The sequence below is a fragment of the Ambystoma mexicanum genome, chromosome 10, assembly GCF_040938575.1.
Source record: "Ambystoma mexicanum isolate Mex_15411 chromosome 10, UKY_AmexF1_1, whole genome shotgun sequence".
Classification (NCBI taxonomy): Eukaryota; Metazoa; Chordata; class Amphibia; order Caudata; family Ambystomatidae; genus Ambystoma; species Ambystoma mexicanum.
This window is the reverse complement of record NC_090932.1, coordinates 1,316,351,114-1,316,377,714: the sequence shown is the minus strand read 5'-3', so window position 1 is coordinate 1,316,377,714 and position 26,601 is coordinate 1,316,351,114. Positions and strand designations below refer to the sequence as shown.

Genomic DNA, 26,601 nt, shown 5'->3' with positions numbered 1-26,601 from the left:
GTGTCCGCCTTGGCAAGAGGGCGCTAATAGCATACCATTACGAGTACGCAGACACAAGCATAGGGCCATGCCGGTAATGACCCTACCACCATGCCGCTAAATACCCCAAAAAGACTCTTAGCGGCACTGAAGAAAGCGCTGATAGCACTTCCGACCTCCCGCAACATGCAAACAGCAGTCACCGCTAATAGCGGCCAACGCAATTAGCGGTCACCGCAATTAGTGGTCACCGTTAAATAGCGGAACCGGAAATAGCATCATCGCACAGGAATGGGAAGGAGCACGGTGGCCATCTTTAAAAACACAATCCATTACCATCCTCTGCCCCCCTGGACCTGTATTGAGAACTTTGCTATTAGAAAGCCACAAGGATACCCTCGCAATGCCCAAGGCTATTAAAAAAACAACCGACCGACAGCGCAAGGAGAAGTTCACCAACGAGGAGCTAACAATGCTCACTGAGACCCTTGCAGTGAATGCCGACGTGGTATTTGCGAACGACATGCGGCGGGAGACCCTGATCTGCAGGAAGGCTATCTGGGCAGAAGTTGCACTGAAAGTGAGTGCAGTGGGCACCACCACCCGCACTGTCCGGGATTGCCGAACGCGGTGGGATGACCTCCGCCTCCAAGTCCGCAGCCTCCTGTCTGCGAACCGCAACATGGCCACAGGAGGTGGAGCCGATTCGCCTATAAAATTAAAGGAGTGGGTGGAGACCTGCGCCAACATGATCGGTGTTGAATCGATTGAGGGAGTTGGGAGCATGGAGCATGGTGTGGCAACTACATCAGATGGAGGTGAGTGTACACATGAACGTATGCACTGTGAATGTTGAGGACCCCCCCAAATGTGAGCCCAGATTCACCTCATGGATGTGCAAACATCCATACATGCATACAACCCTGGCCATGTCAGTGCCAAACCCAAACACACACACATGCACGCATCACCAGAGACAAGTGCCACACAGAACCATGCATGGATGACCCACTCAACAAACACATCGCCTGCATCCCTACCAATGAAGTCCTAATGCTCACAACTGCATGAATAATGTATCCTGCATGAAGTACATTGAACCGTCACCAATGCCATCCCCCTCTTTGTGCCCAACAGGCTCACATACAGACAGTGAAGAACTTGGCACTGCAACTCTGGCACCCCCTGCCACGAATAGACCAAGGCCACAGGACACAGGGGACACCCCCACTACATCAAAGGGCAAAGGGAGAAGAGTTCCCATGCAGAGAGCCAAACATCGGCTGAGCGACACTGCTACCATACCGCTGTCCACACCAGCAACAACTGCCCCACCTTCAGAAGTGAACCCCCCCACCACAGATTCCAGCCACGGAGGGCCCACCCTCTGCTGCCACAAGTTCCACAGGTGAGGCGGCAGCCACAGCGCCGATCTCGGATGTGGAGGACCCAATAGATTTCCCAATGGAAATGCACACCCCAACCCCCCCCCCGAACCCTGGAGGCAACTCCACTGCAAACACCTGGGTCCAGTGTCCATGGCCAGTCTGGCGAGGACAACATGGGAGGGTCCAGTAGCCCACCGGTGGCTTCACCAGATGTCCTGGTTGCAGAAAAAGGCGCAGCAGCCACACCACGGGAACGCCACAGTGCCCTTGACCTGGCCAGGATCAGGCAGCACCAAGAGGATATAACTGTGCTGGTTGGGCAGCATGTGGAAGAGGCTGCCCGTCTCAGGGGGGAGATAACAGAGAGTACCAGGCACTCAAGGGAATCGATTGAAGCCTGCACCAACAGGCTGTGTGGGGAGATTTGCCAATTCAGGCAGGTCCTCACGTGGATAGCGGACGGGATGGACCGCCAGTTCCCACCACCACCACCGGGACAGACAGCCACATCATCATCCGCCAGTTCGAGGCAGACAAGCCCCCTCCGCCGCTCCACGCGCACCACCAGGCGCACGTCAACCCAGCCTCCTAATGCTGGTGGTGGCAATGGGGAATAGGGACTGCAGGGTCAACCTTCCACGTGTGCAGCTGGACAACAACATTGTGCCAGACACATAAGGTACTGTTGTGGGGGAGGGGGGAGGGTGGTGGGATGTTTGGGGACATGCACTTATTCATCTTAAAATTCCTTAATACACTGGTGATTAATCAAAACACAGGCTTGGACTTCTTCATTGTGTATGTGTACTTTATTGGTGACAGGGTCCATTGTGCGCTTCAACACAGACACCAGTGCATTACTACCCATATCCTTCGTAAAGAGTGAAACCATGTTACTCAGAAAATTTGGTTGATCAGATGCTGTCTCACATCACGTCCCTCTTGGCCATCGCCTCTTGCATGACCTGCATTCCTGTCACCTCCGTCCTCATCACCATCATCATCCTCATCAGGTGGTTGCATTTGAACGTCAGGGGGCAGTGGCACATTCCATCTGATACACATATTGTGCAGCATGACACATGCCATGGTGATCTTGGCCACCTTCTCATGGCCGTGCAGGAGAGCGCCACCCGACCTGCTTATGCACCTAAACCGTGTCTTCAAAAGGCCAAATGTCTGCTCAATCACGACACGGGTACAGGTATGTGCACGATTGTAGTCCTCTTCGTGCCGGTTCTGTGGGTTCCGTACAGGGGTAAGGAGCCACCTCTTCAGGGGATAGCCGGCATCGCCTGTATGGGGGGGACGAATGGCGACCTGTTACTGTTCACCTTTGGAGCGGCATGTACATGTCACACAAATCACCTTTGCATTCTGATTGAAATCCATGACTACCAGCATGCATCCAGACGATCTGTGTGACTGCAATGTGCAAAGGTGTGCTTGACCCTGCAAGTGGACATGCCCGATTCATGCCTCCGACAGCAATTGACATGTCCTGGGTGAGGCCATGTCTTAGGTGTCCCTGAGCCCAGGCATATTTGGTACCACACTGCTAGTGTACTGCCATTCCGACATTGTTGTTGCCATGCTGTGTAGCATCACTTCACTGGTGCTATAGGTGTGTGGTTCAATGCTATGGTTAGGGGTGATCCCTTTGCATGCATTCAAGGGCACATTTCTGTATTGATGTTGTGCTGCGCTAATACTGTATTACCATCTTGACGCCATGTTGCAGATTTGTGTATTATATGGTGTGACATGATGTGCAATGTGGATGTGTAATATTCGTAGACCTGGATTGTTCTCTATGTTGTGTATCTTATAATTGCATGTGGGTTCTTCTCAAGTACATTGCGGCCTTCCCTGATGGACATTGGCGTACATCTGTATGTCCATTTGTCCTACGGACGACAGGCTACACCCAGTTGGAGTATGTATCTCTCCCCCCATCGCACCCAGTTGGAGTATGTATCTCCCCCATCACACCCAGTTGGAGTATGTATCTCTCTCCCCCCCATCACACCCAGTTGGAGTATGTATCTCTCCCCCCCAATCACACTGCCATGTGCTTGACCTGCTACTCACCAACGAACGAACTACGAACGTTGTCCGGCTTGTTTGCTTCACGTAGCATGGTATAGTTGAGTTCCGCAGGACCATGGAATCATGGGTTAATCCGGGAATTTGGGCACAACAATGTGTGATTATCTTGTTAGTGTCACATACCATTTGGACATTGATGGAGTGGAATTGCTTCCTGTTTCGGTAGACTACTTCATTGTGATGTGGGACCACCAATTCCACATGGGTACAGTCAATGGCCCCAATGCAACTTGGGATGCCTGCCAGTGAATAGAAGCCAACTTTGGTGTTTGCGATCTCCTGGGCAGTCCATGGCATGAATATGTGTTCAGTTGCATGCTTCAGGAGGGCATCGAGTACCTGGTTCAGCGTGCTTGAGAATACTGGTTGTGAGATGCCATGCATCTGCCCCACTGTATGCTGGTAGGTCCCTGTGGCCAGGAAGTGGAGCACTGTCACCACCTTCAGTAGAGGGGGGATGGCAGTTCTGATGTCTATGAGGCTCACAATGTCGTCATGTATCATGTCCACGATACTGGTGATGGTATCCCGGTCCAGATGGTACAGGGTGTGTATCTGCTCAGGGGTTAGGTTAAATGGACTGGCTCTGATCCTGGGGATTGGTGGCTGCCTCTGTGGTATGACTAGGTGCCATGGTGGTGCTTGCTGCGCCTGTCTTGCCCTCCTCCTCCTCCTCCTCCTGCGTCTCCTCTGTGCTGCCTGTTGTTGTTGCTGCTGCACTGCAATCATGTCCTCCAGCCCATGTAATGCTGCTAGTATTGGAACCATATTGGTGTGGGGAGGGGTGTGTGAAGGGGTGTGGTGTGCTCCTTTTGTGCTGCCACAGTCTCCATTGCCTCCACCTGTGCTGATTGTGTCCACCTGTGGCAGGTGGGAACACTGCTCAGTTCTATTAACGGGTGGTTCACGATGCCGGTATTAGCGCCATGCCGGTAAGGGGTTTTTGGGGCTTTAGCATGCCGCTATTTGCCTGTCCGCATGGCTTGTGATGGTGTGCTATTAGCAGCATTGTGCTATTTACGGGATGAAGGGTCGCGTGCCTGCGAACTAGCCGCTATTAGTGGCACCGTACTTAGCGGTGCTGCTAATAGCGGTAATCCGGGTCGTAATTGACATGGGGATTTAACGATACCAGTATTCCCTTACCGGTAACGTTAATCCCTTACCGCACACTATCTGTTCTGAACAGACTCTATTATAATTCAATTGATGCTCCAGTTTCTGTTGACTCTGTTGTAGAGTCCACTCTTTCCTAATACTCCTCTTGCGGTATCTGTAATTTGAGGTCTTGTTCTACATTCTTTTGCTGCAAGAGAGCCATATCTTCTTGGTAATATACTGCCTAGCCTCTGTTTCAGATTCTTGGCTATCCTGGAGCCTTTGCTCTGCAGAGTCCAGATCGGTCTGGATTTTCTGCAGTGCTTCCCCTTGCCTCTTGGCCAAATCTATATTGTCTGCATGCTTTTCCTGTATGATTGCTATGTGGAGGTATAGGTAGGCTACTAATTTGGCAATTTAACACTGCTCTTCTTTTATTTTTGGGGCCATGTAGAATTTGCTAAGCACTTGATGTAATGGACCCTTATCCTGCCAGCTATCAAGGTCGATTACAGTGACTTGATATTCTATTTCCTGTAGCCATACCTGTTCATCCTGTTCTGGCCACTCACCCCTGACAGTTTGTGCAGGAAGTGTTCCCTAGCAATATTAATTTCCACTGGGGTCGCCATCTCAGAAATGTTAATTTCCTTCTGACTTATCTCAGGGTTAATTTACTTTTGCAAACAGGCCCAATTCTTTTGAGTATTTCTTTTGTGGGGTGCTTGTACAGTGTAGCACAGTACCCCAACCCAACAAGGTGTATGTACCCTGCCGGCTAGTATGCCGTGTTAGACTGTCACGAGTGGTAGGTCAAATTCAGGATCCCGGACACGAGCCCCCAAGCTGTAAGGGATTTCAATCAGGCACAAACCCAAGTTTCGCCCAGCATGTATTTCGCAAAGGAAACCCTTACTTATTTTTGTCTATAAGTTCAATATTCTGAATGATATACCACTCATATCACACCCTTCTCTAAATACCCCCCAGTCACACTGAACCAGGAATCAGGCTAGTTTGTAACGGTAAATATTTATTTATGGATTGAGAATTTAAAACACAATATATTTTTAATAGGTAACAACAATCACCAAGGGGTGACAAGGACAATGAATGATATCTTTAATGCACTTGGTATTAGGTAATCAACACAGAAAGAATTGTAAGTGACTTCAATCCAGCAATCCAACTAAGTCAATGCCTAGTCTGGGAAGCCCAATGGAAGCCCTTATTTATATATTTTTATGTCAAAGTTCTTAAATCTGGATGATGAACCCTTATATAACGCCCCTCTCCTTGAATCCCCCTGAACTCACTGAGCCAAGAAGTAGGTTTGTTTTGCAAATTAAAAGATTTATTTGAATAATTAAACAATATATATATATTGTATCACACTTTTATGAACAAATAATATCTGAATCACACACTTATGAATATGGACGGTAATATTACAAAATTACAATCTCTTTAATCACTGAGGAGTATGAATATGAAGGATACTGTAGCAGAGAATACTTCTGTGATTCAAGGAAGTGCAATAATGGGAAATAATGCAACACAGAAATAGACTTGATATGATTTCAATCAAAGGATAATACGGTCACTTTTTCCCCTGTGACTACTCACTCCCCCCCTATGCAATATGAATAGATGGAAATGAGGACACACAGGTTTCAGGAATACAATCAAGAATGCAGTTCAATTCCAGTTCCCCCCATCAAGCTTAGAGAAAACGGGTATGATTTTCAAACAGGCAAAATACTTTTGAATGTAATTGCAATGGATGGGAAAATATACTAAAAATGCTTTTAATTCACTAAGGGATATTCAGGACAAGTGATAGTTACTTTGGATTAGTTCAGGTCAACACTAGTAATGATTCATGAGTTATTACCAGATGGAAAACAAAATTCAGCAGTGGTAAGCAAGAGACAGCTATTTTTAACATGTGGTGGAATCGAGCTAAATCGCAATTCGCGGCACTATTTCTGCGTGCGTAAATCGCTAATAACTATAACGATTTTGCTTCTAGGACATACGTTTCAAAATATACGGACGTTTTTGTGGAGGTAGATTTACAGAAATAAAGTCAAGATTTCAGAATTGAGAAATGGCGCTTTTAAAGATCTGAAATCAACAGGATGGACACAAGATTTCTATAATGCAGTTCTAAAAGGTTAATATGGATGTAGGAGCATTATTTTAAACTAAGAGATTGTTTCTGTACAGTTCTAGGCTAGATAATCACTCCTAGTTTTGGAATGGAATGAAAATGGGCCTCGTCACCGATCTGGTCAGGTTTGGACTTCACTCGCCACCGGACGGTCTCAGGCACTGGTCACAGCACGGCCTCAGGTCAGGGTCTGACGGGTTCTGGATACAGCGCTGATTCTGGGTCTGGAACTCGGTCCTAGCACAGGGTTCTTGGCTAGAATAGAACAGCTCAGCCCGGCTGTTGAATGTGAGAATCAGGTTGCTAAAGTTCTGAGGCCTGCTGGGAAGGATTCAGCTTGTGAATTAGGCCTTTGCTTCAAAGTTCTGGATTCTGGAGCTTAGTTCTAGAGTTCTGGTCTCTGGATCTGTCTGGAGTCTGGATATTATCTGGATCTGGTCCGGCAGAGTGCTGCGCAGGAATCAGTTGAAGGTGAAAAATGAGTGTCTCATCTGCCCTGAGCAGTCTCTTTTTATGTGTTTTCAAAGTGGGTGGGAAGGCTGATTCTACATGCCCAACCCCTAAGGATTTGATAGGTTAAAGGACTTGCTGTCCCCTGACTGGAGAAAGGATTAGCGTGTCAGAATGAGTCAGAGTGATGCTGTGTTTTAGTAAAGAAGAAACTCCCCCTTAGCCTTTACTTAGAAAATCAATTTTTCCCAAAAACATATTTCCCAGATACACAAGTTGTTGAGAATACATGTACACCTCACAGATGAATTAAGGCAGGTCTCTTTTCAAGTCCCATGTTCCTACGAGCTTGGGTTCAGAAATGACGACTTATCCGCGCTTTTGGTGGGTTTGCCAAGATTGGCTCTGCACCAAATTTTACACAGACATACACACCCTCTCTAAGCATATTACTGTAAGTTCCTATGTTCCTAGCAACAACACTGCAGCTACAATATTAATAATTATGGGGTTTGGTCTCAGAACATCACACAGCGTCCAGCTTAGTCTTGAACTGTGAGTGCATTTTTCATTTTAAGAATCTCCAAGTTGTACATTTTTGTCAGCTTGGAACACTTTGTAAATTGCAATTTTATAAAACATATATTTGCTCTCAATTGAATTCACATCTCAGTCTGGTCCGCCCCTAGAAGCTTGGTGAGTCAGATGGTCACATGGCTTGTTTCTCACAGAGCAGTTGTTGTGGACAGTTTCACCCAAATCAGCATATTCTATTCAGCTGAAAGAATCCATTGTCTCTTTTTCCTGCCAGCAGGGGAAATCTCCTCCTGTCACAACAGTTCTAATTAACATGTCCATGCGATCTCCTGTCCTGTTGCTGAGAAGGCCCAGGTGTGAAGGGCTCTCATGGAGGCAAGCCTTTTGGGGTTTTAATTAAATCAGATTGCCTTCTAGTCAATTTCAACAGAGTTCCTTGTAAAAAAATATAACATTTATAACTTAAGGTAAGCAACATATCTTTAAATCAAGTCTTCTGTTTCAGAATATAGCTTTAAATTGTATCCACCTCTTAGCAATTCTTTCTTTGGCATAGTTTGAGTTCAATTGTTCACTTACAAAAGTGTTTTAAAACGCCGGCTTTCTGGTAGAGGTGTGCAACGGTACTACACCCATTTTTGACAGCTGTCTTTACATCAATATCTTTCAAAAAGGGGATTTAGCTTGATAGCATATGATTCTTGCTGACATTGTGTTTATGTGGATTCTTGCAGTATAATGATGTGGAACACCCAACAAGGAGGTTGGATCTTTTTGGTGATTTGTGAGCCATGATTTTAGCACATTTTGACAATCAAGAAAATGAATTCCCAAACAGCTCTGGGTAGCTTTTGGCAATCAGTATTGCTATTTCCAAGTGGTTTCAGGCTACTGTGTGTGTAGCCCAATGGTGGTTTTAGGCAGTGACCTCCTGTGCTCCCTAATATAGGCAAAAGTAGGTGGCAGCCTATTTTTCCGGTTTTTACTGTGCATTTTTGGATGATTTTGAGGGATCAGCATGCTTTCCAGTGGCTATTCTGATGTTTCTGCTGCCAGCAATGCACAGTACTGTTGTAGGGCTTGGATGCTTGGGTTAAAACATCCCACAAGCCCCCCTCTTGCGATGGCGTTGATTTTCCATCAATGGAACTCGGAAGACTGGGATGTTAGCCTCATCTTCTTCTGATTCCAAAATGGCAAAGTTCAGCATCTTTTCCTCCAGTAGGGGTGGATCGATCGGTTCTCCTCGCAGTCCTGATGGGAGTATTGAGCGATACCCCGGCCCCTCGGATCTTTGCTCCCGGTCCCCGGGTCGTCCTCCTTGGTCAGTCTCTTGGTTTATCTCTCCTAGGATGACAAAGCAAAGTGGCAGAAACATATTCGTAGACATTTCCCCACCACTATTAATGTAGTGGGGCGGGCATATACATTTTATAAATCAGGAGACATTTGCATTCTTATTATTATATTTTATAGCCTACATGTGGAATATTTTAGGGTTGGGATTTTATTGATCTGGAGCGGCCCCCTCTGGGATTCCAGAGGACTCCTCCAGTTGCTGCAGAGTGTGCCTGGGATGGCAACACTTTAGCTGATTAATATGGACCCACTTATCTTCCCCCTCCGCCAAACTGCCTTTGGGGATGCGGATCTTGTAGGCGACTGGTGAGATCTTGTCTACAATTTCAAAACGTCCCTTCCAGGTAGGCAGAAATGTCCACTGTTTGTCCTGGTTCCTTTGGAAATTGTATAGATGAATCGCTCACCTACATTGTATTCTGTGCTAGTAATCTTCAAGTCATAGTGGGTCTTCATGCTATTGGCTGATCTTTCTAGATTTCGCTGAGCATAGGCAAAAGCATGTTGAAGGTGTTTTCTTAAATTTTCAACATACTCATGAGTTGTGGAGGCATTGATCAATGTCTGCTCTTGGGTCCTGTAAAGCAGATGCTGGGGAAGCACCATCCTGCGTCCAGTCATCAATTCAAATGGTGACATTTTAGTTGCAGATGAAGGGGTAGATCTGATGGCCATTAGGACAAGAGGTAATCGGATATCCCAGCTTGGCCCAGAATCTGCCACAAACTTTTTTAAGATGCTCACAATGGTTTTGTTGTAATGATCTACTGCACCAGAAGAGGCTGGCCGGTAAGCAATATGTAGCTTCCTTTTAACACCCAGTATCTCCCACATCTTTGTCATTACTTCGCTGGTGAAATGGCTACCTCTGTCTGACTCAATCCTTTGGGGCATTCCAAAACGCGAAAAGATGTGGTTGACCATCAGGGCAGCTGCTGTTTCTGCCATGCAATTTGGGGCCGGGAGACATTCCACCCATTTTGTAAATAAGCATGTCACCGTCAACATGTACTTATTTCCCCTAGAGGAGCGAATCACGGGCCCTATAAAGTCGACTTGTAAATCTGACCATGGCAGTGTCATCCCCCTCTTTTGGAGAGGCGCACGGTGTGTGATGGATGTTGGCTGAAATTGTGCACACACAAGACACCCCTTCAAGTATTGGTCAAGATCCTGCCCCATGTGTGGCCAGTATGCAAACTCTCTTAAGATTTCAAGTGTTGTATGAAACCCCCTATGACTGGCTGTGGCTGCATCATGGGCGTGACTTAACATCAGGCTTCGGAATGAGGTAGGAACCACCCACTGATCATCGCCAGCTTGGGATTTCCTTACCAACAATCTGTCTTAAATTCAGAATATTTTTGGACATTTCATCAACACCCTGAGGTCCTCTTTCCCAATGTAATTGGTATCCGTCAGGGGAAAGTTCTCAGGGTCCTCAATGTGTTGGTAAAACTTACCAATTATTGGATCCCCCTTCTGAGCCGCAATCAAATCAGCATCTGGGGTCTCCTTACTCCATTGTGCAATTGAAAGATCACTGTGAGCATTTGTCTGGGACCTAGAGATAGCAGTGACCTGGATTTCCCCCAACAGGGGCTCGATCTCTATTAGATCCCCTTGGATGGCCCCGGTTTTGGCCAGCTGATCAGATAAGTCATTTCCAGTTTTGTCTGGTCCCTCTACTTTGGAATGACCTTTGATCTTCTTCCAGTAGATGGTCATCCCATTCACGGTGACCAGATCATCAATGTTTTGAATTAACTTCCCATGTTTCAAGGGCTTGTTATTAGCACATAGCATGCCTCTGGTTTTCCAATTAACCAGGTGCTCCACGAACCTGTTCCGTACATAATCCGAATCTGTGATTATGACCAGTTAGTGGAGTTGATGTTGGACAGCAGTGAGGATGGCTTGTACCCAGCGGAGGGTTCTGGGGACTCATTCACCCATGCATTCCCTACGCCGGCCACAAGTTCTTTTTCCCTGTTGTTGTCAACATGGTAAGAGCATCCATCCACATAGACAGTGGGCATTCCCTCACACTTGTCTTCTTCAAAGACTTTGTGTGGGGTTTTAAGGTATGCCTCCATGTTGTCCTTGATTTTTAGACTTTCATCCTCGAGACAGTTTTCTCTGGCACAATCATGCAAGTTAGCCAGACCTTGCGCGAGGGGACTCTTCTTGTTTTGGCCATATCTGACCTCCACAGGAAAGCCTTGCATTAACAGAATCCAGGAAGTAATTCGGGAATTACTCACATTTCCGGCCCGGATTCTGTCACTTTGGAGATATTGCAGAGGCTGGTGTGGAGTCTCCGCTATGATGTGTTCCCCCTGGATAAACGGGCAGTAATTCTTCAATGCCCACACCGTTGCTAGGAGTGCCTTCTCACAATAGTTGAATTTTTCCTCCACAGAGGATAAAGTTTTACTCGCATAGGAGATTACTTTATTGACCTTGTCATGCTTTTGGTATAATACTGCAGTCAAGCATGTATTAGAGAACCCTGTCTCCAAGAAAAACTCCTTGTTTCTGACAGGGTAAGCTAGGCAAGGCGCTTGTGAGAGGCTTCTTTTGAGCTGTCTTACTGCCTCGGATTGTTCTGGACCCCATTCCCACTTGACCCTCCCCCTTCAAGCAATGAATCAGGGGTCTGGTGATCTCTGCGTAGCCCTCAATGAACTTTCTGCTGTAATTAGTCAGTCCAAGGAGGCTCCTTAGTTCCCGCAGAGTTGTGGGGTCTTTCAGTTTCTGAAGTGCTTCCACTTTCTTTTCCTGGGGACAGAGACCCTGAGGAGTAATCTCATGCCCCAAGAAATTAACACAGGTTCTACACCACTTTGCTTTCTGAAAGGAAAGTTTTGCTCCGGCTGCCCTCAACTGGGTCAGAACATAACGGATCTCTGCTATATGTTCCTCCACAGTTGAGCTTTTAATGAGGACATCATCTACATAAGCCAGGTTACCCCTCTCACCCAGGTCGGGCATGGCCTTATGCAGAAAAATGCTGAATTAATTGCTGGAGTTGAGGTATCCCAAGGGAGTCTGGGTCCATGTGTACTGCTGGCCCCCAAAGGTAAAAGCCAGCTTGTATTGGTCCTCACTACTGACAGGCACAGTCCAGTATCCATTGGTCAGGTCTATTGCAGTGAATACCTGTGACCCCTGGATCTGGGCCAGCCCTTGGTCAATGTAGGGAAGAGGCCATCAGGAAGTATGGACCCATTTGTTGAGCTCCCTAAGGTCGACGCAGAGTCTCCACTGGCCGTTTGGCTTCAATATCCCCAGGACCGGATTGTTGAAGGTGCTGTGGACTGGATGGATTATCCCGCGGAACTCAAGGTTCTTAATTATTTCAGTAAGGGACTCCATTGATGCGAGAGGCAAGCGATATTGCTTCACAAACACTGGAGTCATGCCAGGGTCCGTGGGAATTGTTGTTGTGTGGATGTCGGTGCGACCACAGTCATATGAGTCCACCGCAAAGAGATCTTGAAAATCCAAGAAGACTTGTTTCAACATTTGCTTCTGCTCCAGAGTCACACAGGCATCAGCTAGGTTGACTCTCTCTTCAACCATCTGCCTGAAGCCTGGAAAGACTTCTGGTTTTGCTATTTCAGTGGCCTCCTCCAGCTGGCTGGAGAAGTCCCTGGTCAGAGTGCTGATTTGGACTGGTGGCTTCAGGTGGGAAAGGCAGCCTTCATGGACCTGGAAAATCACCTCATCCCTCCTGAAATCACAAGTCACATCTTCCTTACCATAAGGGCAGGGAGTGTACACCAGGAAGTTCCCCCCCATGCCGGGTAACGATCCTGTCTGGTGTTGTATTGTCCTCACTGTCACTGTCAAAACAGTCCTTGGGGATTGGTCCTAACAGTTAATTTCCTAAATCAATGGAAAAATATCAGTCATCAACCGCCATTTCAATAATGATGCCGGCGGCTAGAGTGATACTTTTTAAGTCGCTGTTATCCACCTCTGTTGGAATGGTGTCATGTTCTATATTGTCTAATGGTGTTGGGTTTAACCCTAACCCTTGCTGTTGGAGAGAAGGATTTAGATGAATATAAGCATCAGGGTTTTTCAATTTTTGTCCTCTTTTAACTTTCACTTACAGGGAGAATTGTCGGGTCCTTTCTGGGATGGTGACTTCCTCTCCAGTCTGAATTTCAACTGCATAAGGCAGCAGTTGAGCTGACCTAAATGCTTTCTCTTGGTCATCAAAGCCCATGGGATTATCCGCTAATCAGGACCAATTTGCAGTTTATTAGGTCCAAACTAATAGCAAAGCGATTGAGAATGTCACTGCCTAAGTAAAAGGAGGCAGTGACGTCTCGCACGACCCAACAATTATGGACTATGCTCTTGTTGCCAATGGAGATTTTGAGCACACACCTGCTTGGCAGGGGATATTTGGAATGGGGTGCTTCCAAATCCATTTCCCATTTGTCTATCAGTTTGAATGTGGGAATGGCTGGATCTTTTGGGAGTTGGCGGAACATGGCTTCGCTGATGAAGCTCTTGCCATTGTTCACCCACACTCGGGTGAGAACAGAGTCCTTCCCATCATTTAACTGAACAGGGATGAACAACTGCTCTCCAAATTGCTGAATATCAGCCAGGCTCTGAGCTGATTTTACATCTTTCTGGACTATAGGCGTGGGAATGTCTGATTGTGGATTGGTAAAGAATTTCAGAGTGTTTCCTTCCAGTGTGGAATACCATCTTAAACTGGAAGGAAGGTTGATTTTCAGAAATAGAGAGGACCCCCCATCACCAGTCTGTTGTCCTACTGCTATTACTGTCACGTCTGGAATTTGGTTGTTCTGGAAGTGAAATTCGACTTGCTCAGATTTTTGTTCAACCATGTTGTATGTGCCATTTAAACTAACATGGTTGACACTCTGTTTTAATTTTATTGGTTGGTTAGTCTGGGTCCAGAGGACCAGCTTGTTCACACAATCTATTAGGGGTGACAACCTTCTCAGGAGGTCATTTCCTAGTAAACAAGGGTTGCCCTCGGGAGACACTACTATGACCGGGTGTTTCACTTTGTGTCACCCAATTTTAATGTCCAAATCCACAGTCTCCTCAACGAGAATTTCCTTCCCATCAAAGTTCTGAAGTTGTCCAGGAAGAGAGGTGAGAGGAATCTGGTATTTCTCCCCCTACCTGAATTTAGTTCATCAAAGGCCTTTCTGGACAGAAGGGTAGCTTGGGATCCAGTGTCCACCAGTGCCAAAACTGTACCCTGCCCTTGTACTTGTACCAGGGCATAGTATCTTCCCTCCGTCTCCGCAAGGTGGCACAGATAATGCACATTTTTGGACTACTGGTGGGCTAATTTTCTGGTTTTGGACATTGGGGGAGAAGAGATGTGGGCAGAATTCTGTGGAGAGTCTTGGGAATCTGAAAGAAAAAGTTGGCAACTGGTGATAGTTTTGAGTTCCCCTGGTTCTGTTTCTGGGCCACCCCCCCTTTTTGGAGGCAGTCACCAGGATGGGTTTGAACCAGGGGATTTTCTTGCTGTTGGTTCTGGTATGGGATGATGGGCGGCACTAGCTCAATCCCCACATCTACCCAGTCTGGATGTGAATCCCTTGGGACCCATTTTTCTTTGGGAGGAGTTCCCTCTTCTCTGAAGAAGATTCTTTTCCCAGGATCCTCTGAGGATCCCTCTCCTTCAAATTGGACAATCTGTACCTCCTCCTCAAAGTGGGTCTGTTTGGGTCCTTTGCTTCTCCTACCTCCTCTCTGCTCCTTGGGTGGCAGACTTTCAGGGGTAGGAGATTTTGTTTCCGGTTCCTGGGTTTCCAGGGGCTGCTTACAAGTGAGGTAGGAAGCTTCCTCCAAGAATTTACACCCCCCTTCCCCTTGTGCCTCCTCCCTGAGAACCGGTGGTTGTCGGGGTGCTGCCCCCGTCATTGTTCTGGAGCATCAGGTCCAGAATTTGGGGCATTCTGTGCCGGTATGCTCATCTGAGGGTTCTGCTTAGCCCTCAGCATACGACCCAGATCCTGTGCCATGTTCTGACCTGGCGCTCAAACTGTGAAACCCGCTCAGGCTGATATTGGGTTCTGTTTTCTCCCCTGGGCTGATCCCGGGAAGGGTAGCTATCCCTTCTCTGGTAGTACCCTAGGTTGGGAAGATTTGGGTATCCCTCCACCCTTGGCCTCTCCTCTCCCAGATTAGGTGGTCTGGGCTCAGGGAAGTGGGGAAAGAAGGATGGATGATTTGGGGGTTGGAAGTTGGGTGGATACCTGGGGAAAAAGTTCTGCCCAGGGTTTGGTGAATTTCTGCCCTCCTGGGGGAAGTTAGAAGGGAAGTTCACTGGGTTAGGTGCTTGGTTGGATCCCCCCGTTGGGCTGGAGGAGTCCACACATAACCCAGGATGGGTTGGTTTCCCTTGTAGCAGGGACTTACATAGTCAGGGGAGTGAGGGACCCCATTTGGTGGGACTACCTCCTTGACTCCCTGTCTATGACTGGCCCGAGGGCCTTCTGGGCTTGGAATTATTCTGTGCAGGCAAGTTTTTGGGCCCCCCAGCTCCAAATCCAAAATAGGAGCAACCTTTACCTCTGCCACCTTGGCGGCAGCAGCAGGGGTGCTGGTCGGTTTGGGGGTTTTCTGAGCATTACTTTTATTTTCCATGGGCTTCTGCACCTCGTAGATTCGGGTGGCCTGTTCAATGACCCAGTCTAGTGACCTTTTCTCATGAAAATCTCTCACTAGCTGGGTCATGATGTATTTGGGTAAGGCATGGAAAAATGTATTTACAAATTCTTTACTGTCCGTGCGCACCCTTTTGGTAGTCTGCGCAAAGGCACGCTTCAACTCATGCACAAATTCTTGTGGGGCCTGATCCTCCCCACACTGCAAATTGTAGGCTGCCTTGCGAGCCTCTTGGGGATTTCGGTGAACAGAAAAGTGTTTCAAGATGGCCACCCTATATGTGGACTATCTTGAATGATTTTGGTCCTCCAGCCCCACAAAGAAACTTGAGTATTCTGGGGAGAATGTCCATTTTACATACTGAATGCAGGTACTGCTGTCCTTCAAATGGAAAGTCTCCATCATTTGTTCAAAGAGCTCCAAGTGTTCCCAAACAGAATACTTGGAGTTCTTATGGTAAGATGGTAAGAAGTGATGACGCTCCTTATTGCTTTGTTCTGTTTTAAGGGGTCCTTAAGCAAGGCCCTTTTTGCCTTATTGGCCTTCTTGGTTCCGGTAACCCTGGTCCATTCATCCTCTGACTCCCAGAGGTGCCCATCTGATCTTCCAGGTTTTCCCAGATTCTGCAATCCTGGGAATGGCTGGCAGAATGTGGGGACCTAGTCTCTTGTGTCCTGGGACGCTCAGAGGAGTCTTCAGATTCCTCCTTGCTGCCCGGATTTGATGGGTGCCCCCCCCCACTGACCTAACCGGGCAGAGGTTTTCAGGATGCCCTTAGTGGGCCTACTCTCCTGGGGTTCTCCACTAAATTGCACTGTACTTTGGTGCCCATACCCGGATGCCCACCCATCCATTCCTGGGAGGTACTGGCCTATGAGCCCCATACTTCTGACTGGATAGTAATCTGCCATCCCCGTGGCCCTGGTCTCACGTGCGCCAGGGGACATGGGGGGTGGCAGAGTCCAGGGACTCGGAGAGATGGAGGCCTCTGGTACTAGGGCTCCTGAGGTTATGCTCAGGTGTTTCCCTTTCCCAGCAAACCTCATCTCTATCAGCCTCGGCTCCCTGTTGCCCTGCAAGAGCCTGTGCTTTCAGTTCCTCAATCAAGGTCTTACTATACTATATCAGTCTCTCCTGCATGGCTATCTGTTGCTGGAGCCTATCATTGTGCTGACAGAGAGCCTCAGTTTCCCCTCTGTGCTTCCTGGTTGGTCCTGGAGTAATGGGTCAGTCTTTTCTGCAGGAGCGTTACCTCCTGGGTACCGTCCCTACTGGCCTGCTCCTTTCTTGCCAGAGCATCTTCTACCCTCCTGGTGTGCTCTAACTAGTTCTGATGCTCTTTTTGGAGGTCACCCAGTCCCTGGAGGGCCAGGTGTTTTTCTTCCATTTTGTTTTTTAAGGGCAGACTTCCTGGCCTAAGGTGTCCCTTTCCTGAGTAAGAGCCTGCTTCTGTGCCGCCAGGTCATCCCTCTGCCTTTGAAGGGCACCAGCTCTCTGGCGCTCCTCATCAAACTCTGTCTGGGTATCCACGTCTTTCAAAATCAATGTGTTGCTCTCTGCCTTTTCTCTATCTAGGTGGCTTTGCAGGGTGACTACCTGCTCTGCGCATGCCCTATTGAAATCCAGCTGTTGCTCCAACTTTTTCTGGCTCTGCAGTAGGGAGTCCAAACCTTCTTGATACTCCTTCTGCAAGGCCAGAATTCTGGTATCCTGGTCTGCCCTTTCCTGTTGCAGGATACCCATGTCCTCTTTGATTTTAATGATATACTGCCTACTATTATTTTCTGACTCCTGGCTCCTCTGCAGCCTCTGGCCAGAAGAGTCCAGGTCAGATTGGGCCTTCTCTAATGCCATCAGTTGCCTACTTGCCAGATCTTGGCCTTCAGCACATTTGTCCTGTATGGCTCCCATATATAAATATAAATATGCCGCTATCCTGACAATCTTGTCGTGCTCATATTTGGCCTTAGGGGCCATGTATAGTTCACTCAGGGCCACGTGTAAGGGACCCTGATCTCTCCAGATATCTAACCCAGTTGTAGTGACCTTTTGTGTGATTGCCTGCAACCACATATTCTGGTCCTGCTCAGTCCACTCACCTCTCGCAAATAGCTTATGTAAAAGGTAATTCTGGTTTGTGTGAGCTTACAAAAACCATGCGCCGTTAAGTGAAGAGATGAGGACAATTTGTTGCAGTGAAAAATATTCAATATTTCTTTTATTCAGAAATTAAAGCCTTTGCAGATGACACGTGTTTTGGCAAACAATGCCCTTTTCAAATCAAGGCTGAGTTTAACACGGCAAAACAAAATCATAAAGGAAAGAAAGAAATGAATTTACATTTAGAAACATGTCAAAAATCTGAAAAATGTGTTACCAAAAAATTAAATATATTGTGCATACACAGTCAATTAGTTGCAAAAATTTCCATGAAGCAAAATAAAACAAGATTGTACTGTCCACATGTGTGTTTAGAGACAAAGATACGGAGTGTGGACAAGCGGGAAAGTCAGGAGGTGAGGAAAGAGGCAGTGAAGTCCTGATATTTTGTACCAAAAAAATATTTGACAGGTATTAAACTGAGCACGAGGTATAGATTAATTCTGGTGAGTTTAGAAAAAGGATTTAATTTCCTTACCCAAATTCTGTTTCAAGATGGTGTCAGCATAATGCAGTGGTGTATGGAAGGTCATGGGATCAGTCCCGCCTGTTTAAAGTTAATAGGAAAGGGGAAACGTAGATACAAATGAGAAGCTGGTTTATAGTTTTTACCACCGGCATTTGCTTTAAAACAGTTGAAAGAATAAATGTCTAGGTGTACAGGTGGCCAGCCCGTATATATTAAAGCTGATCATTAGTTTGTGCCTGGTAGAGTCAAACATTAAGTAGGTGTTAGTATTCTTAGTTCATAAAAAGTAGGGGTGGTTCAAAACATCCCGTTGTTGAAATGGCACCACCTTAGTCTTTTGGGTGTCATTTTTAGAACAAAACGTAGCAGCTTAAAAGGCGGAAAAAATGTGTAATCGGTGTATACAAAACCACACACACGTCCCCATGATGCGTAGCAATCAAGTTACAAAAGGTTAGTTTCGGTTGTAGCACAGGGTTTAAAGAAACAAACAGAATCAGAGCCATTGAGGTGTAGAACGACATGGTTTTCAAATGCTAAAACAAGTGATCAAAAAATAAAATAGATAGATGTTTTCATCGCGTTACGCCAGCACGTGAGACCCCCGAGGAGGGCACATGCAAAATAGACCCCCTGTATGCAATACGAGTCAAAGACATGAGAGGGTCATACCTTGACAGGAACAGTCCTCCGTGTGTCGTAGAGTCCGCTGTTGTTGCAGTGCAGTAAGCATATTTTAAAAGTGAAGTCCTTTCTTAGTGACAATTGGTGTCGGCCATGTTTTGGGATACGAAAGCGTACCTGCAATGTTGTACAATGGGATCCTGACCCATATCAAAATGTGCTCCACGAAAATAAAGACAGAAGAGAATGCCCAGTAGGGCTGATTGTATTTACAAATGCCCGGTGGCACATAATAATTTTAGCATGTCTTAATAAAGACTGATTCACTTTATAGAGTGTCCATGTCGATAAACTGGGTGCGTTACTGCTTGAAGCAAATACTAGCATGTACTGCTAGAGTGAAGCATTCTGGGTATTGTAGTTGACACTACATATTAATTATGGCGTCTTTCTGTTTTTAGAAATGCCTGGTGACACATTTAGCATGTCTTAATAAAGACTTGTTAGTTTTATGGAGTGTCTTTGTTAATAAACTGGGTGCGTTACTGCTTGAAGCAAATACTAGCATGTACTGATAGAGTGAATCATTCTGGGTATTGTAGTTGACACTACATATTAATTATGGCGTCTTACTGTTTGGATGAAGACTAGTTTGTCTATTACAACCTCTGTGAAAAGAACAAAGAATATTACTGTTTAAAGCAAATATTGCTGGGTAAGGAAAACGTAAAGCATTTTGGCGGTTGCGTTTTTCATCGACGCTTAGGCAGGGAAAGGGAGGAGAGAGTGGAAGATTAAAAACAACATGTACTATACTCGAATGCAGAAGTCAAATTCAATCCAGTGACAAATTCTAATACGTATATACAAATTGCCAATTATCCATGCATACATGATAAAACAGTGCAGTTTTTAACCCAGAGTTAATGTAAATACACATTAGGAAACAGAACGGTAGGTCAAAGAAAATGTGACATTTCATTGTCAGAATTTAATCCCCAGTCTACTGATCGGTGATGCCAAATAAGTCTTGCTTCAGCTTGTCTGAGAAAAAGTTCTTGATTGCCTCCTCTTGTCATATTTTGTATGTTCTGTAAACCAATGAATTTGATATCCATTTTGTTGTCCATCTGATGAGATAGTTGCCAATGCTGTGAGAGTGGCAAATGACTGTCCTGGCTGCCTATCGCTGAGAGGTGTTCCCTTACGCGGGTTCTTAGCTCACGAATGGTGGATCCAATGTAAATCAGTTTGCATGTGCATTGAATTGCATAGATGACAAATTTAGAGCGACAGTTAATTTGTTGTTTGATGGTAGTTGTAATCCCTTTGCTGTCTGTAAATGTAGTAGTTGCTGGAAAGGCGTGCTTGCACATGGTGCCACATGTTCTGAATCCTATTAGTGGTTGGTTGAGCCAGTTTGATTTGGTTATTTCTTCATGCTCTGGTAAGAAAGATGGTCTAACACACATGTTTAGAGTTTTGGCTTTTTTTAAAACAAGACTCGGAGTATCTTTAATATTTTTGGAAATATGGGGATCGAGTTTGAGGAGATACCAATTTTTCTTTAGAATTTTCCTGATGACTTTATTATTTTCACAGTATGTGGTAATAAATTGTACCACCTCTTGCTGCTGTTGAGGTTTTGTTTGAGGGCTCAATGTTGTAATTCGGGACATATTTTTAGCTTTCCTTCTGGCAGTTTGTATAACATTTTTGGGGTACCCCCTGGCAAGAAATCTGTCAGAAAGAAGTTCACATTCTGATTCAAAAGAGGAGATGTTGGTGCAGTTCCTTTTGGCCCTAATAAATTCACCCTTGGGAATATTTTGGATGACAGGTTTATAGTGACAGCTCATAGCAAAGAGGGTTGAATTCACTTCTGTTTCCTTCCTAAATGTCCTGGTCAGTAGTTTATTGCCGGAAACTGAGATTGTGAGATCTAGAAAGTTGATCTGAGAATTACTCATAGCCCCTGAGAAATATACATCATAAGAGTTTGTGTTTGCTTGTTCCAAAAAATCCATGAGAGCAATTACAGTTCCATTCCATATTAGAAGCACGTCATCAATATAACGAGTCCATTTAACAATGTTGTTCTTAAAGGCTGGTAATTGGTAGATAAAAAGATCCTCAAGCATTCCCATTACCAAATTGGCAAGGGCGGGGCCAAATTTAACACCCATTGCAATTCCACATATTTGTTTATAGAAAGTGTTATTAAAAATGAAAATTTTGTTTTCTAAGGTTGTTAATAACATTTCCTTAAGCATACAGACATAGCTGAAGTGTGATGATGATTTGTATTTGAATGTATAATCGATTGCTTGAATTGCGAGATTATGTCCAATTGAGGTATATAGGGCTTTAAAGTCCCATCTTGCCAATAGATAGTTGTCTTGCCATTGTATTTGTGAGAGTATATTAATAATTGATGTGGTGTCCTTGGGATAAGCTTGTACTTGAATAACTTTAGGTTTGAGTATATTATCAATGTATTCAGCAATTGGTTCAGTGGCCCATCCAATCCCACTTCCTGTATTTTTCGGAAAGGCTTATGTACCTTAGGAAGAAAACAGATGGTTGGAATCCTTGGCTTTGGTATATAGAAGTGTAATTTTTCATTGTCCGTAATCAGACCTTGTCGGTGCCAGTTGTCAATTTGTGTCTTGAATTCCTGTGTGATTTGTTTGGTTGGGTTAGTTGTAAGTTTCTCATAGCAGTTTGGAGTACTCAGGTGGTTATGAGCCATTTCTATGTAATCTGACCGATTCATAATGCTGTTGTTACCCACCCTTGTCTGCTTCCTTAATGACCAGATTTTTATGTGACTGAAGGTTTGATAAAGCAATTTTTTCTTTATTAGTTACATTTTGGGTTGTCTGAGTCCTCCAGATCCTCTGCTCCCTTATGTAAAAGGTGCTCTCTCGCTATCTTGATATCTACCAATGTCGCCATTCCGGAAATTGATTTCCTTCCTGACTTACAGAAGTTTATTATTTTATTTTGCAAAACAGACGGTTTCCTGAGAGCGTTCCTTTTTGAGGGGTGCTTTTACAGCGTAACACAGCGTAGTAGCCAACAGGATTTATGTATCCTGTCAGTTAGCACACTGTATTAAGCTGCACAAGTGGTAGATCTAATCCAGAAATCCTGGACGAGCCCCCAATCAGTAAGTGACTTCAATCCAGCAATCCAACTAAATCAATGCCTAGTCTGGGATGCCCAATGGAAGCCCTTATTTATATATTTTTATGTCAAAGTTCTTAAATCTGGATGATCAACCCTTATATAACGCCCCTCTCTTTGAATCCCCCTGACCTCACTGAGACAAGAAGTAGGTTTGTTTTGTAAATTAAAAGATTTATTTGAATAATTAAGCAATATATATATATCACACTTTTATGAACAAATAATACCTGAATCGCACACTTATGAATATGGACGGTAATATTACAAAATTACAATCTCTTTAATCACTTAGGAGTATGAATATGAAGGATACTGTAGCAGAGAATACTTATGTGATTCAAGGAAATGCAATAATGGGAAATAATGCAACACAGAAATAGACTTGATATGATTTCAATCAAAAGATAATATGGTCACTTTTTCCCCTGTGACTACTCACTCCCCCCCTATGCAATATGAATAGATGGAAATGAGGACACACAGGTTTCAGGAATACAATCAAGAATGCAGTTCAATTCCAGTTCCCCCCAGCAAGCTTAGAGAAAACAGGTATGATTTTAAAACAGGCAAAATACTTTTGAATGTAATTGCAATTGATGGGAAAATATACTAAAAATGCTTTTAATTCACTAAGGGATATTCAGGACAAGTGATAGTTACTTTGGATTAGTTCAGGTCAACACTAGTAATGATTCATGAGTTATTACCAGATGGAAAACAAAATTCAGCAGTGGTAAGCAAGAGACAGTTATTTTTAACACGTGGTGGAATCGAGCTAAATTGCAATTCGCGGCACTTTTTCCATGTAGGTAGAATGCGATTACAGGAATTGGAATGTCGTTTTAGGTTTGTTGGAAAGCTGCCGATCTTAGCTTTAAGGTGACAGTTAAATTCCGCTTCTAGGACATACGGTTCAAAAGATACGGATGTTTTTGTGGAGGTAGATTTACAGAAATAAAGTCAAGATTTCAGAATTTACTAATGGCATTTTTACAGATCTGAAATCAACAGGATGGACACAAGATTTCTATAATGCAGTTCTAAAAGGTTAAAATGGATGGAGGAGGATTATTTTAAACCAAGAGATTCTGTATAATTCTAGACTAGATACTCACTCCTAGTTTTGGAATGGAATGAAAATGGGCCTCGTCACCGATCTGGTCAGGTTTGGACTTCACTCGCCACCGGACGGTCTCAGGCACTGGTTCTGCTCACAGCACGGCCTCTGGTCGGGGTCTGACGGGTTCTGGATACAGTGCTGCTTTCTGGGTATGGACCTCAGTCCTATCACAGGGTTCTTGGCTAGAATAGAACAGCTCAGCCCGGCTGTTGAAAGTGAGAATCAGGTTGCTAAAGTTCTGAGGCCTGATGAGAAGGATTCAGCTTGTGAATTAGGCCTTTGCTTCAAAGTTCTGGATTCTGGATTCTGGAGCTTGCTTCTAGGGTTCTGGTCTCTGGATCTGTCTGGAGTCTAAATATTATCTGGATCTGGTCCGGCAGAGTGCTGCGAAGGAATCAGTTGAAGTGGAAAAATGAGTGTGTCTCATCTGTCCTGAGCAGTCTCTTTTTATGTGTTTTCAAAGTGGGTGGGAAGGCTGATTCTACATGCCCAACCCCCTAAGGATCTGATAGGTTAAAGGACTTGCTGTCCCCTGACTGGAGAAAGGATTAGCGTGTCAGAATGAGTCAGAGTGATGCTGTGTTTTACAATCCAGTGAAGAAACTCCCCATTTGCTTTTACTTAGAAAATCAATTTTTCCCAAAAACATATTTCCCAGATACACACGTTGTTGAGAATACATGTACACCTCACAGATGAATTAAGGCAGGTCTCCGTTCAAGCCCCATGTTCTTACGAGCTTGGGTTCAGAAATGAAATGACGACTTATTTGCGCTTTTGGTGGGTTTGCCAAGATTGGTTCCGCACCAAATTTTACACAGACAAACACACCCTCTCTAAGCATATTACTGTAAGTTCTTATGTTCCTAGCAACAGCACTGCAGCTACAATGGTAATAATTATGGGGTTTGGTCTCAGAACATCACACAGCGTCCAGCTTAGTCTTGAACTGTGAGTGCATTTTTAGTGCATTTTTCATTTTAAGAATCTCCAAGTTGTACATTTTTGTCAGCTTGGAACACTTTGTAAATTGCAATTTTATAAAACATATATTTGCTCTCAATTGAATTCACATCTCAGTCTGGTCCGCCCCTAGAAGCTTGGTGAGTCAGATGGTCACATGGCCTGTTTCTCCCAGAGCAGTTGTTGTGGGCTGTTACGCCCAAATCAGCATATTCTATTCAGCTGAAATAATCCATTGTCTCTTTTTCCTGCCACCAGGGGAAATCTCCTCCTGTCACAACAGTTCTAATTAACATGTCCATGCGATCTCCTGTTGTGTTGCTGAGAAGGCCCAGGTGTGAAGTGCTCTCATGGAAGCAAACCTTTTGGGGTTTTAATTAAATCAGATTGCCTTCTAGTCAATTTCAAGAGAGTTCCTTGTAAAAAAATATAACATTTATAACTTAAGGTAAGCAACATATCTTTAAATGAAGTCTTCTGTTTCAGAATATAGCTTTAACTTGTATCCACCTCTTGGCAAGTCTTTCTTTGGCATAGTTTGAGTTCAATTGTTCACTTACAAAAGTGTTTTAAAATGACGGCTTTCTGGTAGAGGTGTGCAACGGTACTACACCCATTTTTGACAGTAGTTTTTACATCAATATCTTTTAAAAAGGGGATTTAGCTTGATAGCATATGATTCTTGTTGACATTTTGTTTATGTGGATTCTTGCAGTATAATGATGTGGAACACCCAACAGGTTGGAGGTTGGATCTTTTTAGTGATTTGTGAGCCATGATTTTAGCACATTTTGACAATCAAGAAAATTAATTCCCAAACAGCTCTGGGTTGTTTTTGGCAATCAGTATTGCAATTTCCAAGTGGTTTCAGGCTACTGTGTGTGTAGCCCAACGGTGGTTTTATGCAGTGACCTCCTGTGCTCCCTAATATAGGCAAAAGTGGGTGGCAGCCTATTTTTCCGATTTTTTTACTGTGCATTTTTGGATGGTTTTGAGCGATCAGCATGCTTTCCAGTGGCCATTCTGATGTTTCTGCTGCCAGCAATGCACAGTACTGTTGTAGGGCTTGGATGCATGGGTTAAAACATCCCACAGAATGCAGTAAAGAAAAGAATACTTTTGGATTGGTTTGGAACAGATAGCACAGTGGTTAGAGGTTCCCCCTGCGACACCCATCGACCCACCAACAGGCAATTTAAATAGAGGTGAGGAGAGAGCAGGTACTCAGGAATAATACAGACCAAACAAAATATCACCCCCACATTCCCCCCTTAAACACAAGAGAAAAACAGATTTGACTTTTCAACTGTCAGAATGGCTTTGAAACTGGCTGAGCAAAAACACTAAATGTGGTAAAAAATGCTTACATTATTATACATTTCTAAAGGGAGCCGTTTTGAACAGATGCAAGTGATCAAAAGCAATGATTTAATCACAAGAAATGTCACGTTTACCTGGTCTCCATGGGGGCGTAGCACGTAGCCTCACGAATGATGTCTACACTGGCGTAGTACTGCTTGAATGATGATGTCCTCTCCCTTGTTGTCACCCCAGGAGGCATTTGTCTGTAAGGTCGAAACAAGATATTAGCTATTGAGTGGGGCTGGATAGATCCAACCTCCTTTAACCTCCTGATGCCCAACTCCTCTTCTGTCTCACCTTGGAGTTTTGTGAGGTTGACTCTCCGTCCTGCTTGTCTTTAACAGGGGCGCAGTAAGCACAGTCTTTCCCCGGACCTAGTTACTTCACTGATCCAGTGTGGCTGTTGCAGAGTCTGGAATAGCTAGATTGACCAGGTAAGTCTCTATGCCAATGGATGTTTGGTATAGGTGCTTAAAGTCTTCATTGCCCAAGTTTTAAACGTGTTTTGTCTTTTCTTTCAGGCGCAGTCTTGTGCAGATTTTGGATGAAGAATTGACTCTTCCTAGGATGCTGAACAGATTCCCTTCAGGTGAGTATTAGTGCGAGCGAGTGGCGCTGAATGTCTGAATAACTGTTTGTTTTCTTGCGCGACCAACCTGCTGTTCCTTTTCCTTCTTTGTAGGCGTGGCGCAGCTTCAGGACGGCGATGGGAAGAACCGTTCCGATGTATTCCGGAGGAATGCAGACCCCGGGTGAGAATAGGATCCCTGCGCGGATGCCTTCTTCTCTGCAAGGACGGCGGTCCGAAGATTAGCTGAAGGCGCGACCGATTGGATGAAAACTGCAGGTATGGCCTTTGTTGCTGTACTAACTCCTGTTCTGTTCTCTTTCTTCTTTCAGGTACCGATGGATTGAAATCTCAGAACGGGCGTGGCTGTAG

General features: G+C 45.0%; 1 protein-coding gene across 1 annotated transcript; it reads left to right on the top strand.

The window, feature by feature from the left end:
- The first annotated feature begins 382 nt into the window (after positions 1 to 382).
- LOC138493021 (nuclear apoptosis-inducing factor 1-like) lies at positions 383 to 26,601 on the top strand. Its single transcript, XM_069620270.1, has 5 exons — positions 383 to 797; positions 1,117 to 1,387; positions 26,183 to 26,250; positions 26,344 to 26,413; positions 26,562 to 26,601. Exons 1-5 carry the CDS (start codon positions 383 to 385, stop codon positions 26,599 to 26,601), a joined length of 864 nt encoding a protein of 287 aa, XP_069476371.1.

What these genes read in the sequence shown, in the direction of transcription:
- LOC138493021 (XM_069620270.1), top strand. Translation starts at nt 383, where the DNA reads ATGCCCAAGGCTATTAAAAAAACAACCGACCGACAGCGCAAGGAGAAG. An exon ending in GGCAACTACATCAGATGGAG is followed by an intron (nt 798 to 1,116) that starts GTGAGTGTACAC and finishes TGTGCCCAACAG; the next exon opens with GCTCACATACAGACAGTGAA. An exon ending in TGCTGCCACAAGTTCCACAG is followed by an intron (nt 1,388 to 26,182) that starts GTGAGGCGGCAG and finishes CTTTTCTTTCAG; the next exon opens with GCGCAGTCTTGTGCAGATTT.